A 13,237-nucleotide genomic window follows, 5' to 3' on the forward strand; every position below is an offset into this window, starting at 1 on the left:
CGCAATCCACATTCCCGCTCTGCGGGTCACCCAGAGCAGACGGCTGTCAAATGGGGTGTCAGTTTTTACATCAGAGGTAGTGGCATTATTATGGGCAGTAAATTTGGTAGAAGAGGTGAGGCCGCAGCAGGTGGTTATCTGCTCGGACTCGATGGCTGCATTGATGGCGCTGCAGGGTGGGAGGTCACGGGTTAGGCCGGATCTCATCTGTGAACTGCTAACTGCGCTCTATAGAGCAGAACGGGCAGGAGTTGAAGTGGGGTTCATTTGGGTTCCAGCCCATAGGGGGGTGAAGGGCAACGAGGCTGTGGATTTGGCAGCGAAAGAGGCCCTGAGGAGGGAGGAGGTGGATGTAGGCGTAGGCGTAGCCTTGGGGGTATCAGAATTTCGCAGGGAAATAAAGGCGGAGATTACCAGAAGGTGGCAGAAGGAATGGGAGGGAGAAAAGAGAGGAAGGTTTTATTACAGCTTGCAGAATAGTGTTAGGGGAGGGAACGTCACCCTGGGGAACAGCAGAAGAGAGCAGGTGATAATGGCAAGGCTGAGGTTTGGACACTGTGGACTAGCGGGGGACTGGCCCACATTGGGAAGCATGAGAATGGACTGTGTGAATGTGGGGCAGAGGAAACTGTGCAACATGTGGTTATGGAATGTGCCAATTACGCATCAGAGAGGAGGGTGCTGTTCACTGCAGTCCTGGATGCAGGGCTGCCTTGCATCTCACTGCGGAGTTTGTTAGGACCTGAGGAACAGCAAAGGGCAGTAGTGAAAGCGGTTATGGCATTTCTTGTGGACACAGGCCTACATCTTAAGGTGTAAGAACACAGCATTATTGGAGGGTAGGACAGGAGTGAGTTAAATTCTTGTTGTGGTTAGGTTAGGTTTAAGTTTATTATGTAGGATAGGGAGGTGAGGCTAGGGTTTGTATATCCTGGGTTATGTTTTGATTTTGATTTTGTTTTGTTTTATTTTTGTTTTGTTTGGTTTTGTTGTTTTGTTTGTTTTGTTATTATTTTCTTTATTTGGCGGAATCTTGCCGTATTGGCCCAGCGACAGGAGGTGGCGGTATGCGCCTTTCTGTTGTGGCGACTCGACGTTAAAGAAGAAGAAGATCGAGTTAGGCAGCAATACGCCGGAAGGTGTCTAGACTGCCGGAAATTACAAGAAGAAGAAGAAGAAGAAGAAGAAGAAGAAGAAGAAGAAGAAGAAGAAGAAGAAGAAGAAGAAGAAGAAGAAGAAGAAGAAGAAGAAGAGGAAGAGGATGCATAGTTATGTAACAGGAAAAATGCACAGGCGCCCACCCCGCACTGACCAGCCACCTTTCTGGAGATAAAGGGGCCCCTTTAACCTTGGCCTAAAAGCCTCTCAATGTAAAGGGAAAACCACTTATATTATGTACTTTTAACTTAATCAATGTTCCTAATTAGCTAATATATATATATATATGTGATATAAGCCTAAAGCTAATTTCCGACACTATAGCACCAGCATGTCATTTATTCCATCATGTGCATTCCACATGTGGAAATGGGAAGTAGGGAGGGGATACATGTGAACACAGAATGTTTTTAATGATTAGTTACTCTACATACAATTGTATATATAGCCATTTAATGCTTAGCAAATGCAGGTGAATGCCTTTACCATCTTGTTTTTTTTCTTTAGTTCGGTTTTATGCTCTTCAAGTATAGTATGTTGAAATAATTGTATCATGTCATTTCTTTAGTTGGTCTTTGTGGTAGCCATCTTGGCTGTACCAATTAGATCAACACAGGGTATTGTAGGGCGGCCCCTTCCTCGTGTACAGTACTAGTATATAAACAAAAGTTATATTATCATTTATGTGGACTAATCAAACGTGTAATTTGCAGCAGACTGTTGAAGTCTTGCCATCAGCACAAACAAAACTTATTTCCCCTAAATAAACTGAACACGCGCTGAATGCTGGGATGGATTCTGCGGGAACGGGCAGGTTGGAGAGAACGCCATCTTTAAACCCCACAAGAAGCCACGGTTGAGTCGAGCGCCGGGGATGAACGACACACAGTAACATAACGGCTACATCGCGTTATAAATTCTGAATGCTGGGAATAATAATGTTTGTTTCCCAGTAAACATCCGTTAAGGACCTGTCCGGTGGAACTGTAAGGAGACGGTTAAGGCATCTCGTTAAGACCTTAAACCCGTTTTTGATACCATAGGCTTGACAACAACAATAGACTGAAAGACAACAGTGGACTAGCGCGCGAGCAGCTACTAGCACGAGCTACGCTCATTTCAATGATAACTAACTGCAAGCTAACCCGACAGTAGGCTAACAGTTAGCTTAGCTACTAACGTTACGTTAACATCTCGCCCGTTTGGTTTTAAATGGACGTAGACAACGTTATTAAACGCTAGTTTACTATTCGGCGAAGCAATTTCCTATTTTTTTCCCCTCACCACTTTTCGTTTAATCTAGTAGGAACTGCAATTACGTTGTCAGTAAATAGCTTATCTAACGTTAGCTTAACTTGCTAGGTTAGCTACCAAGTACAACAAAGCTAAGTCCCGACTCCTGACTTCTCCCCTTCCCCAGCGGCCCGGACGGAGATGCGCGGAGGAAGATGTCGGTGTCGGGGCTGAAGGCCGAACTGAAGTTTTTGGAGTCTATTTTTGATCCGAACCACGAACGCTTCAGAATCATTGACTGGAAGCCCGACGAGCTAAGCTGCCAGTTTAACGTGACTGGGGAGAAGTTGTTGATCATCCACTGCAATATAACGGTAAGGAGAGAGGGCGCCAATGCGTGTGTTGATGGGCTTGATAACACTGCCCTGTTTAACCCCAGCTAAAGTTGGCTAACTAGCTTAGCTTAGCTTGCTTGCTAGCCAGGTAGCGAGCTAGCTGTACTCTTGCACAACCTGATGCGATGCGGGACAGGCGTTGCGTAGTTGGCTCGTTTATTTGCATCTGTGGAACTTTCAGGCTGATGTGTTGCATATAAGCAAAATATCACCCCATTTGAAATGTATCACAAATAATTACTATTATTGTCTTGTTACAAACTTTACATTTGCCTAATAGGGTTTGGTATGGTTAAAGCAGGCAGTCTAATTGGGCTGTCACCTGGGTCATGCACGGAATTTGTAAATTATAATTTGTTCAAGTATGGTTGTCTATTTTTTTTTTATTTCATTTGTTTTCATTCCCTATTCTTTAGGAGTCTTATCCATCCACACCACCAATATGGTTTGTGGATTCTGATGACCCAAGCTTGGCACAAGTTTTGGAGCGTTTGGAAGATGTGAGAAAAGGCAGTACCTTGGTAAGTGTCATTTCAAGTCAAAGAATAATGTCAAGGGTCAAAGATGTTGCCTGGGATTATGCTCGTATCATTGGAGCCCTTCATGTGAATGTGTTTACTGACGATGGTGATCATATTGCGGATGCACTGGTTTTAGCTACAAGATGACAAAAGATAACACTATGGAGTTAAATATTGCCAGTGCTTTTCCCTTTTGATATTCCAATAGTGTTTTCCCCACATATTAGTACTAGTTGGATTTAGCAGCTGGCTTGCCTTGTGTAAGTGGATGGAAGAATAACATAGCTAAAGTAGATGTCATATGGAGTGAATGGAAAGCGTAGGGCTTATTTGACTGAGAGTTGCCAGGTTAAAGAATTATGGGCCAGGCTGTTTCTCAGCAGGGGCATTCTCTGTGCATTATGATGACAACACCAGCCTGCTGTGCTAAGCTTCATCAAAACCAGGCAGATAATTGTGGTGCTAAATCATCCTATTGTTGGCTTTTTCAATTCCAACCTTTGATTTAATGCACCATATTTATTTGATATACCAAAAAAAAGCATTTGGTTCTTTGCGATTTTTGGTATAGGTACTACGAGTGTTGGGCCTAACAAAAATAATGGTTGGTTTCAGGTTGCCGACCGACCCTGCCGATTTAGGTGCGACCCAATATATTTTATGAGTTTTTAAAAAAAATTATATATTAAAAAAAAAAAATCGTTTTTTTTTTTTTTTTTTTTTTTTTTTAGAATAAAGTTTCATAGAAATCTTAGTCAAACATTTAGTATTATGGATATTAAACATGCTGGCAGAGTACATGCATCCATGTTGTTGTGAACATTTTAATTAAATAAAGAAATTCCCTATCCATAGTCGCCGTGGGAAAGAATAAAATAAAAAAATAAAATAAATTCCCTACCTACCCATGGCCAAACTGACAACCAACCTGAAACCAACTATTATTTTTGTTAGGCCTTGGCTACAATCTAAGGTTTTTAACTGACATCTCTGTTGACAATGATCAGTTAAAGAATCTAAATCAACACATTATAGAAGTTATTGTAACAGTCGTGTGTGCAAAGCCCTGCATTCCACCGAGTGAAGCAGGTCTGATAAGAATTTGGTAAACGCCATTGCTCTTTTCCCCCCTTTTAACATAATTATAGCAGGGTTTAGTGACACAGTAGAACCTTGTTTTTCCAAACCCCCCTGGAATTGAGGATGTTCATTAGGCTGCAATGTTAAGATTATTGAAATATGTGTGAAAACACATGGGACCTCCTTAAATGTTTTTATTCAATAAAGTACTACATTGCAAAGCTGGTTCCAAGTGCAATATTTGTTAATAATGTGTTTATAGGTGATCTGTGTTGGATATGCAACAGGCAGGTAAAGTAAAGTATGGCGCTTAGGGGGAAACAAACGAATATCCGGCCGATGGGTTGAATCAGTCAGTTGAGAACTGAGTTCAGATTAGAGCGGTGCGATTTTTTCGGTACTTTTGGTGGTATAATGGTATTTGTTTTCCAGTACAAATTACAATGTGATATGACAATATGTCTAAATTGGTGATACACACGCACAACTGTCCAAATGGATGACTGTGATTGTTTTGGGATAATTGGGGTTATAATGGAGAATTCTGATAAAAGTTCAATAGGGATGCCCCGATCGATCGGCCAGCGATCGGTATCGGCCGATATTCAGTATAAATCGGTGAATTGTGATAATGCTTTATTTTCGAAGATCGTGAAAACCGATCGATGACATATGCGGAAAACATGATCCAATTCTCAGCGGAGTTCTCACTCGCTCTTCTCTCTCAGCTGCTGCTGCTGCACGTCTTGCCCCTCCTCCTCCCCCTCCCAGACCCATGTCATGTCAACAAAATGTTAAACAAAATGGCCCAGTCATCTATTCACTTTTGTTTAATACATGAGGCGTTGTCTAATGTTATCTAGCTACTGATAGCTCCTGATATCAACGTCTGATATCATCAGTTTGGCATTCGTTTTCGCAGGTGCTGGCTAGCGTTGGCTAACTAGCTATCGCTCGTGAGCTAACGTTAGCTACCTAGCTAAGGGCTGAGGGCATGCTGAATGTGATTTTGACCAAAGCAGAGTGTACACAGACAGTGGAGCTGTTTGCAGATAGCGAGCATTTTGACTTGTTGCGTGGTGGCGATGTCTCGCAGATAATACAACTACAAGTATAATTATATAATGTATATATTTTATATATAAAAAATATATATATTATATATTTAAATCTTTATTTTTTATTTTTATAAAACCAAAAACGATCGGTATCGGCCGATATGGCTCATAGACGATCGGTGATCGGTATCGGTGGCGAAAAACGTGATCAGGGCATCCCTATTCAATATAATTTTTTTCTTTTCCCCCCTCCTTTTTCCTCCGATTTTCTCCCATCCCAATGTTAGTCGTTATGCCAATTCCCAATCCCCTTCCTGGTCGCTGCGCACTTACCCCCCACAGTCGGTCTGGGAGAGTGGAGGCTATCACGTGCTTCCTCCGACACACGTCTAGCCAATCAACCGCTTCTTTTCACCTGGCAGCGTGGACTCTCACTGAGAGGGTGTAACGTGTGGAAGGATCACACTACCCCCCTTAGATCCTATCCGCGCTGAGCAGGCGCCCAGACCGAACTGTAGGAGTCGCTGTTTACAACGACCCGGACCCACCCCGCCAGCTTTCCCACCCTCTAATACTGCCAATTGTATTAGTGTGAACGGCCAGCCAAGCTGGTGACAACGCCGGAGCTGTGAGCTGGATTTGAACAGGCGAATCCAGCGTCTCCGGTGTTGGTGACGAACGCAATCTCCGCTACGCCACCTGACCGCCTATTCAATATAATTCTAATTCCATATCACCTTTGTTTGAACTTGATTTTGATAAAAAGTTACATATTTTCTATTTCATTATATTGTAATAGTTATCATGGTGCCATTTCATTCAATTAAATATAAATCAATTTTCTTTTCTTTTACTTATTTGAATACTGCTGGAAGGAAATACTTTTTGATTAAACAAAAAAATATACTGTGTACTGTGTGTAATATATATATATATATATATATATATATATATATATATATATATATATATATATATATATATATCGAGGACTATAGTATAGTAAAAATCCATACATTTGCAGGGATCCATGATGGTATACCTACCAGCCAGATAATTGGTGCTCTACTGTGTAATGTGGGATTAGTGCAAGAGGATGTACACTTGTAGGACAGGTCTTTGTAGGATGCACACTAGGGGTGTAACGGTACACAAAAACCAAGGTTCGGTATGTACCTCGGTTTTGAAGTCACGGTTTGGTACCGATTTTCGGTACAGTGGAGGAAAGTTTGGCTTTCCATGTTCCACTCAGGGGTGATGTAGTGTGCAGTAACTAATTGTAATTGTAGGGCTGTCAACAAATATTCTATATTGAAATTGATAATCTACTAAAATAATTATATTAGCCCCCGGTGGGCAGTCGTTAGTGGTTAACATACCGTTGTATTCGTTCGGTACGGTACACACTGAAACGCAGGGGGAAATTCTTGGCCGAAACCGATACCGAAAATAGAAAACAGTTGGCCGAAAGCCCAAAGGCCGAAAATGATTCATAGAATAGAATTTTTTTTACCAATGTTGTGGAACATTATGATTATGGAAAAATATATGATTATGGCAAAACTTAACTTAAATAATAAATAATCACTATTATGGGTCCATAAAACATTTATTCAGCACTTCTGAATGCATACAGTACATTAATTCCATTTTTTCTCTGGCTGTGCAGCGGACATCTGTGCTCTACTGAGCGCACCTTTCTAGTCCCCAGCTGAATGTGCTCGCTTGACTCGGCACAGTAGACGCGCGACAGACAGACGGCGTCAATGTGAGAAACACAATCCCCCCCCCCTCCCGCTCTGAATAATATGCATATTAGATCACTCAGTGATTAACCGCGGCATATAGTAAATAAGGATATAAAGCATGTTAAAGACTCATTTATTGGACGCGTTGCGTGCAGTTTACATAGAAACAGCGCGACTCCCGACAGTGCGACATCATCACAACAACACGCGAATAATATGCATATTAGATCACTCAGTGATTAACCGCGGCATATAGTAAATAAGGTTATAAAGCATGTTAAAGACTCATTTATTGGACGCGTTGCGCGCAGTTTACATAGAAACAGCGCGACTCCCGACAGCGCGACATCATCACAACAACACGCAAGGTTGGTTGTTTCTGTTTCGGTGACATATTTTCGGTGAATCGGCCAAAAGCCGAAAGGCCATTTTTTGCCGAAAACTTTCGGTGCCGAAATTTCGGTGCATCCCTACTTGATATCGATAATTATTGAAATTGTTATAAGTAATTTTTTTTTAAATTTTATACAGATGTACGTTTATTTTGCAGCAATTCTTTGTCGTTGCCGCCATCTTTAGTGTTACATCCCCTCACACTCCAGTTCTCAGGCTGCAGCTGGTTTAAAAGCGAAAGTAAACCGGCTTCTCTGCTGGCTGTGGCTCCAGGGGAGTTGAACAGTTCTGGCTCTGCTAGTTTCTTTTCTATCTTTTGGCGCTTTTTTGGTGAACAAACCACCACACATGTGCACCGTGACTCGTGACTGGAGTCTAGCTCTGCTAGCACACATAGCCTACTGTGTACAGACGGGTTCAAACTGTATTTTAAATTAGAAAGCAAACAAAATAAATGGACAAGAGAAAAATAAATCTCAATTTGGTCAGTATTGTCATTTGGACAAGCAAAGCCATTACTTTAAGTTGCAGGCAAGAAAGACAAGTCTGTCCACTGTCTCTGGTTTTAAAACTGCCCTGTTGCAGGTAAAAAAAAACAATTTTTTTATATCTTTTTGATCGATTATTAAAATATATCGCAATATTTATCGTTATATCGCCCAGCCCTAGCTGTACAGTGCAAGATATATATTGCACGTGCTACAGCAACATCCGTCTGTGTGATGAATGGATTTACTTCAGTAGCACTGGTGCGATAGGCATTCGGTTCATATCGATACACTTTTTTTTTTTTTTATATTTTCCCCCCTCCTTTTTCCTCCGATTTTTCTCCCATCCCAATGTTAGTCGTTATGCCAATTCCCAATCCCCTTCCTGGTCGCTGCGCACTTACCCCCCACAGTCGGTCTGGGAGAGTGGAGGCTATCATGTGCTTCCTCTAGACACACGTCTAGCCAATCAACCGCTTCTTTTCACCTGGCAGCGCGGACTCTCACTGAGAGGGTGTAACGTGTGGAAGGATCACACTACCCCCCTTAGATCCTATCCACACTGAGCAGGCGCCCCGACCGAACTGTAGGAGTCGCTGTTTACAACGACCCGGACCCACCCCGCCAGCTTTTCCCACCCTCTAATACTGCCAATTGTATTAGTGTGAATGGCCAGCCAAGCTGGTGACAACCCCGGAGCTGGGAGCTGGATTCGAACAGGCGAATCCAGCGTCTCCGGGGTTGGTGACGAACGCAATCTCTGCTACGCCACCTGACCGCCTCATATCGTACTCTTATTTTGAAAATCCTGTGGCTGGTCTCATTTCTGCCCAAGCGCAGCTCCAGCCATAATATCTATGGCTCCGGCAGCTAGCAACGCTCAGTTCATTTTGATACTCTTATTTTGAAAATCCCGTGGTGTCGTGACTCATATCCGCTCGCAGGGGGCGAAATTAAAGCCCGCCATTTGCGGGCAGTTTTTACGTTTGGCACCTCCCACTGAGAGGTCTGCCCGCCGTGTGGTGGGCAATCAAATAGTCATGTGAAAACCGAAAATCATGATCCAATTCTGAGCGGAGTTCTCAATCGCTGTCTCAGCACAGACATGCAGCGCACCGCGCACTGCTCCTCCTACCCCTCCCGCACCTGTTTCTGTATGCTGCATGTAAACGGAGGACAGTCACCGTGACGTTAGTCTAGTCAGAGGGACCTCCGTGAGCTAATGTTAGCTACTGTTACAAAATGACCCAGTCAACTATTCACTTTTAGTTTAATACATGAGGCATTGTGTAACGTTATCCAGCCGGCTAGCTACTGATAGCTCCCGACATCAACAACTGCTCCAGCAAGTGTCCAGTGCATAATACCTCCGTTGGCTAGGTAGCTCATGTTAGCCCACGTTAGCTCACTAGTCACTACGAAATGTCCCAGTAAACTAAATGGTTCAGAGGCGTTGTCCCAACGCCATCCAGCAGTAGCTACAGATAGCTCCTGACATCAATGTCCTTCAACATGTGTATTCGAGCCCCTGGCTTACATCGCATGAGGGCTGCTGAATAGGGTCCAGCTGGAGCGCAGGAGAATCCTTTCATGCTGAATGTAGAGTTTAGGGTCCAGCTGCAGCGCCGGAGAATCCTTGCTGGAGCTGGAGGCCACTCGAGTATACACACAGACCAGGGTTAGAAATAATAAAAAAAAAATTCAAGGGCTTTTTTTGCCCCCCTTAACACTTTGGCTGCCATGGGTTAAATTCATTATCAACCGTAGGTTGCCGGCTCTATTTGTCTATAGAGAAAGTCCCCTTCTTTGCAGGGCTATAACTTTTTAAATTCTATTGCTACATTGCCATTATTAGGGCCCATTCAAAGTCCTATATGTATTGTTCATTGTGTAGCAACGTTAAACTTTTTCATTCACATATTCATAGTAAAGTATGGTCTAATGTATAAGTATGTTTTCATCTCTTTCTGCAGCTTTCTCCAGAACGTGATCTATAGCCCCAAATGCATTATATTGATGATGCAATACAGTTTTATGGCAATCAGCGCGATATAAAAAATTCCAACTAGACGTACTTCTAGAAGTTACTACACGTCATCTGATGTTGACCGGATGGGCTAGGGGGCGTTTATAATTCCGTGGGCAGCGTTATACCAATCATCTAATGTGGGTCAAATGTTGATAATAGCAGTTAGTATCGAAGACGGTAACTTTACACGCTAAAACTCACCCCAGTCTCCGCGCGCCGTTGGGCGATCATCGTAGAGTAGAAATTTTACCATTATGGGATGTCGATTTACCCGGTCCATCTCCAGCTTGTATAATGGTATATACGTCCAAATCATGTTGTTTATCGAGTTATTGGCAATCGATCGCTATGTAGTGTGTCGAGATCGAGTCCCGGAACCTATAGCTAGTGCCCGGAAGTAATGCGGCCGACCAGCACAATCTCCATAGCACTTCCTGTTAAGCGATTGCGCCGATCGGCCACCAGATGGCGCTCCTGAACCGCCAGAGAGCTCAGTGGGTCCTCCTGGTGGATCTCAGGCCAGCGGAGGGGAAATATGAATCCGATCCCAGATTTTTGAAATATTGATATTAAAGACGCTGTAAAGCGTCTTCGGCAACTTGAGCATGGCCGGGAATGACGTGTTTAGGCGTTTTCCGGCAGCCAAAGTGTTAATTGATTTTCGGGGGCTTTTTTTGTATTTTGGGGGCACTGGATTTTTATGATAAATGGTTAAACATCCTTACATCCAATTTTTCGTACAGTCTTCGTCCCGCGGACAAAAATATCCACACAAGCTCCTCGAACACTAGCCGTGTTTGCAGCCGGAGTCTCACGACAAGCTTTGCAATAAATGATATGTTGACCGGTAGCATCCTCCTCAACCCTTACCCAGTCTAATCCCCACGACTCCATCGTACTCCGCTTTACATTTTTTTATTTGAGGACCTGGGGAATCTGCTTCTCAGACTCTTTTTCCTTCGTGTTTTTATAGTTTATAAAAAACGCTCCATCTTGTCTGTCTTCAAAATGCCATCAAATGCTGGTGAGCTACTCACCTGCTAATGTGAGAGGGTGGGGAGAGTGACGTTGACATCGGCGTCTGATCAAAACAGATTTAACCTGTTCCACCCCAGGTGAAAATCCACATAAAATGTATACCTAGGTAAATGGAATATTGCTCCACTTCTACAAGGGCTATTTGCATATTCTTGGTATCTAGGTACATCTATGGACCTCAGGGAATGTATTCACAGTGTCAGAAATATTGTGTTATATATATATATATTACTATTACTAGGCTTGCTTAAATTGTGATGAAACAAAGGAGAATATGAATTATGATTTTTCTTTGACAGTGAATAACACCATGATAATAATGACCAAACTTAAAAAACTGCCACTGACCTCGTTCAGTACCCTCTTGAGATCATGTGTACAAAAAAATCGAAGGAAATTAATAAAGAGAAGATGATAAAACCGAAGGTTCTGTAGATACAGTACTGAATTCTCCCATCCGGACCAATGCAATTTGAAATGTTATTATAGAATATAGAATAGATGCTTATACATTACTTTATTATAGCCAATTCGCACATTTATATATATATACAATAGTATCTTTCAAATGCCCGAGTTCAATTTGGATTTAGTATCACCAGGCGTGCATAATAACTAGGGATGGGTAGAGCTGCCGCGGTATCGGTATTACCGCGGTATCGCTGTTACATCATGCCCACCGCAGCGTTGGGCTGAATACCGGCATCACCGCTGTTTTTTATTATATTATTATTATTATTATTACGCTCTCGTTGGGCTTGCGGCTCTGCAGATTTACCCTACCTCTCTGTCGAGATTCCAAGCGACCCTATTGGGTACCAGAAAAGTCACATGAAACACTGCAGACCACTGATTGGTCAGAAGAGATACGCGTCACATGCTTGGAGCATCTTGCAGTGCTTTTACTTCCTGAATCTCAGCCATCACAACACGGCTAATAGTACGTTAGCTCCCACCGGAGACCGGAGTGGATTACCGACGCCGTCGCTCCTCAGGGAACGAGGCATAATGATTTTACTGCAACGAAATGTTATAATAAAAGCCCTTCGTTCTATACACTTGTCTGATTGAAAACTTTATTAACAGACCGCAGAATGGGTACAACTCGGCACGCTCTGAGCAAAGAAAGGAACTTAGATATTAATTGAGTAACGCTTGCCTTGCTATGTGGTCCGGTAAATACGAACGTGTAACTATACTAACGTTAATGCCACAAATCGAATGCCTTTGTAATCATAAGTAGTAACGTTATAATAATAAGAAGAAGAAAGGGTCGGGGGGGTAACCGGCGGGCGCGACACCGAGGGGAGACTTCGAATCCGTGTTTCACTTTTAATAACGAATGCGTGCATGCCGAATCCCAAACAATATTCATGCTGCAAAGTCATCCTCTAAAGATAGACATTTGGACTAGAGGCAGGCTATATGCTATATAAAGAGTAGACTACAAAAAAAATGCATTCAAACTTTTTTTTTGTGTGTGTGTGCGGTTATTACCGCGGCGGTAGGAAATATTTTGCAAATGTGTGCGGTAAGGAAAACATCAATACCGCGGCAGCTCTAGGGATGGGTACCGAATTCGGTACTTTTGAGGTACCGAACCGAAACACGTCGGTACTACCGAGTATCCAATCAAGTGAGATACAAAAAAAAAAAAAAAAAAAATGCTTTTTTTTCTTTACTTTTTACTTTTTTTTTAACTTTCTTTTCATGTCAACGTTCACACGCACAATATATGCTTACCTAGGATTTGACTTGATTCAACAACAAAGCAGTCTGAGCAATGGCAAGCCGAAAACTGTCGAAATTGTAGTTATTTGAAGTTTGGATTTTTTTTTCACGACTGAGGTAGGCAAATAAAATTTCTTGAGACTAAAGTACCGAAAAAAGGTACCGTTGGGTACCGGTATCGATTCACAGGTACCGGTATCGGTTCAAATGTGAAAGGTACCCAGGCCTAACAAAATTAATAGTTGGTTTCAGGTTGGTTGTCAGTTTGGCCATGGGTAGGTAGGGAATTTATTTTATTTTATTTTTTTATTTTATTCTTTCCCACGGCGACTATGGATAGGGAATTTCTTTATTTAATTAAAATG

The 13,237-nt window shown here is 42.5% G+C and overlaps 1 protein-coding gene across 3 annotated transcripts in view; it reads left to right on the top strand.

Annotated features, from left to right (window-relative positions):
• The first annotated feature begins 2,007 nt into the window (after positions 1–2,007).
• Positions 2,008–13,237, top strand: part of LOC311247363 (ubiquitin-conjugating enzyme E2 Q2-like) — a 54,419-nt gene continuing 43,189 nt past the window's right edge. For 2 of the 3 annotated variants that reach the window (XM_084337736.1, XM_084337738.1), the window contains exons 1-2: positions 2,008–2,765; positions 3,203–3,307. In XM_084337736.1, the coding sequence (XP_084193862.1) occupies positions 2,607–2,765; positions 3,203–3,307 (264 nt within the window). In that variant the 5' untranslated portion in view covers positions 2,008–2,606. The remainder of the gene's footprint in view (positions 2,766–3,202; positions 3,308–13,237) is intronic. The other variant, XM_084337737.1, reaches the window with a different exon arrangement.

The sequence above is a fragment of the Notolepis coatsorum genome (assembly GCF_963971535.1).
Source record: "Notolepis coatsorum genome assembly, chromosome: 20".
Taxonomy (NCBI): domain Eukaryota; kingdom Metazoa; phylum Chordata; class Actinopteri; order Aulopiformes; family Paralepididae; genus Notolepis; species Notolepis coatsorum.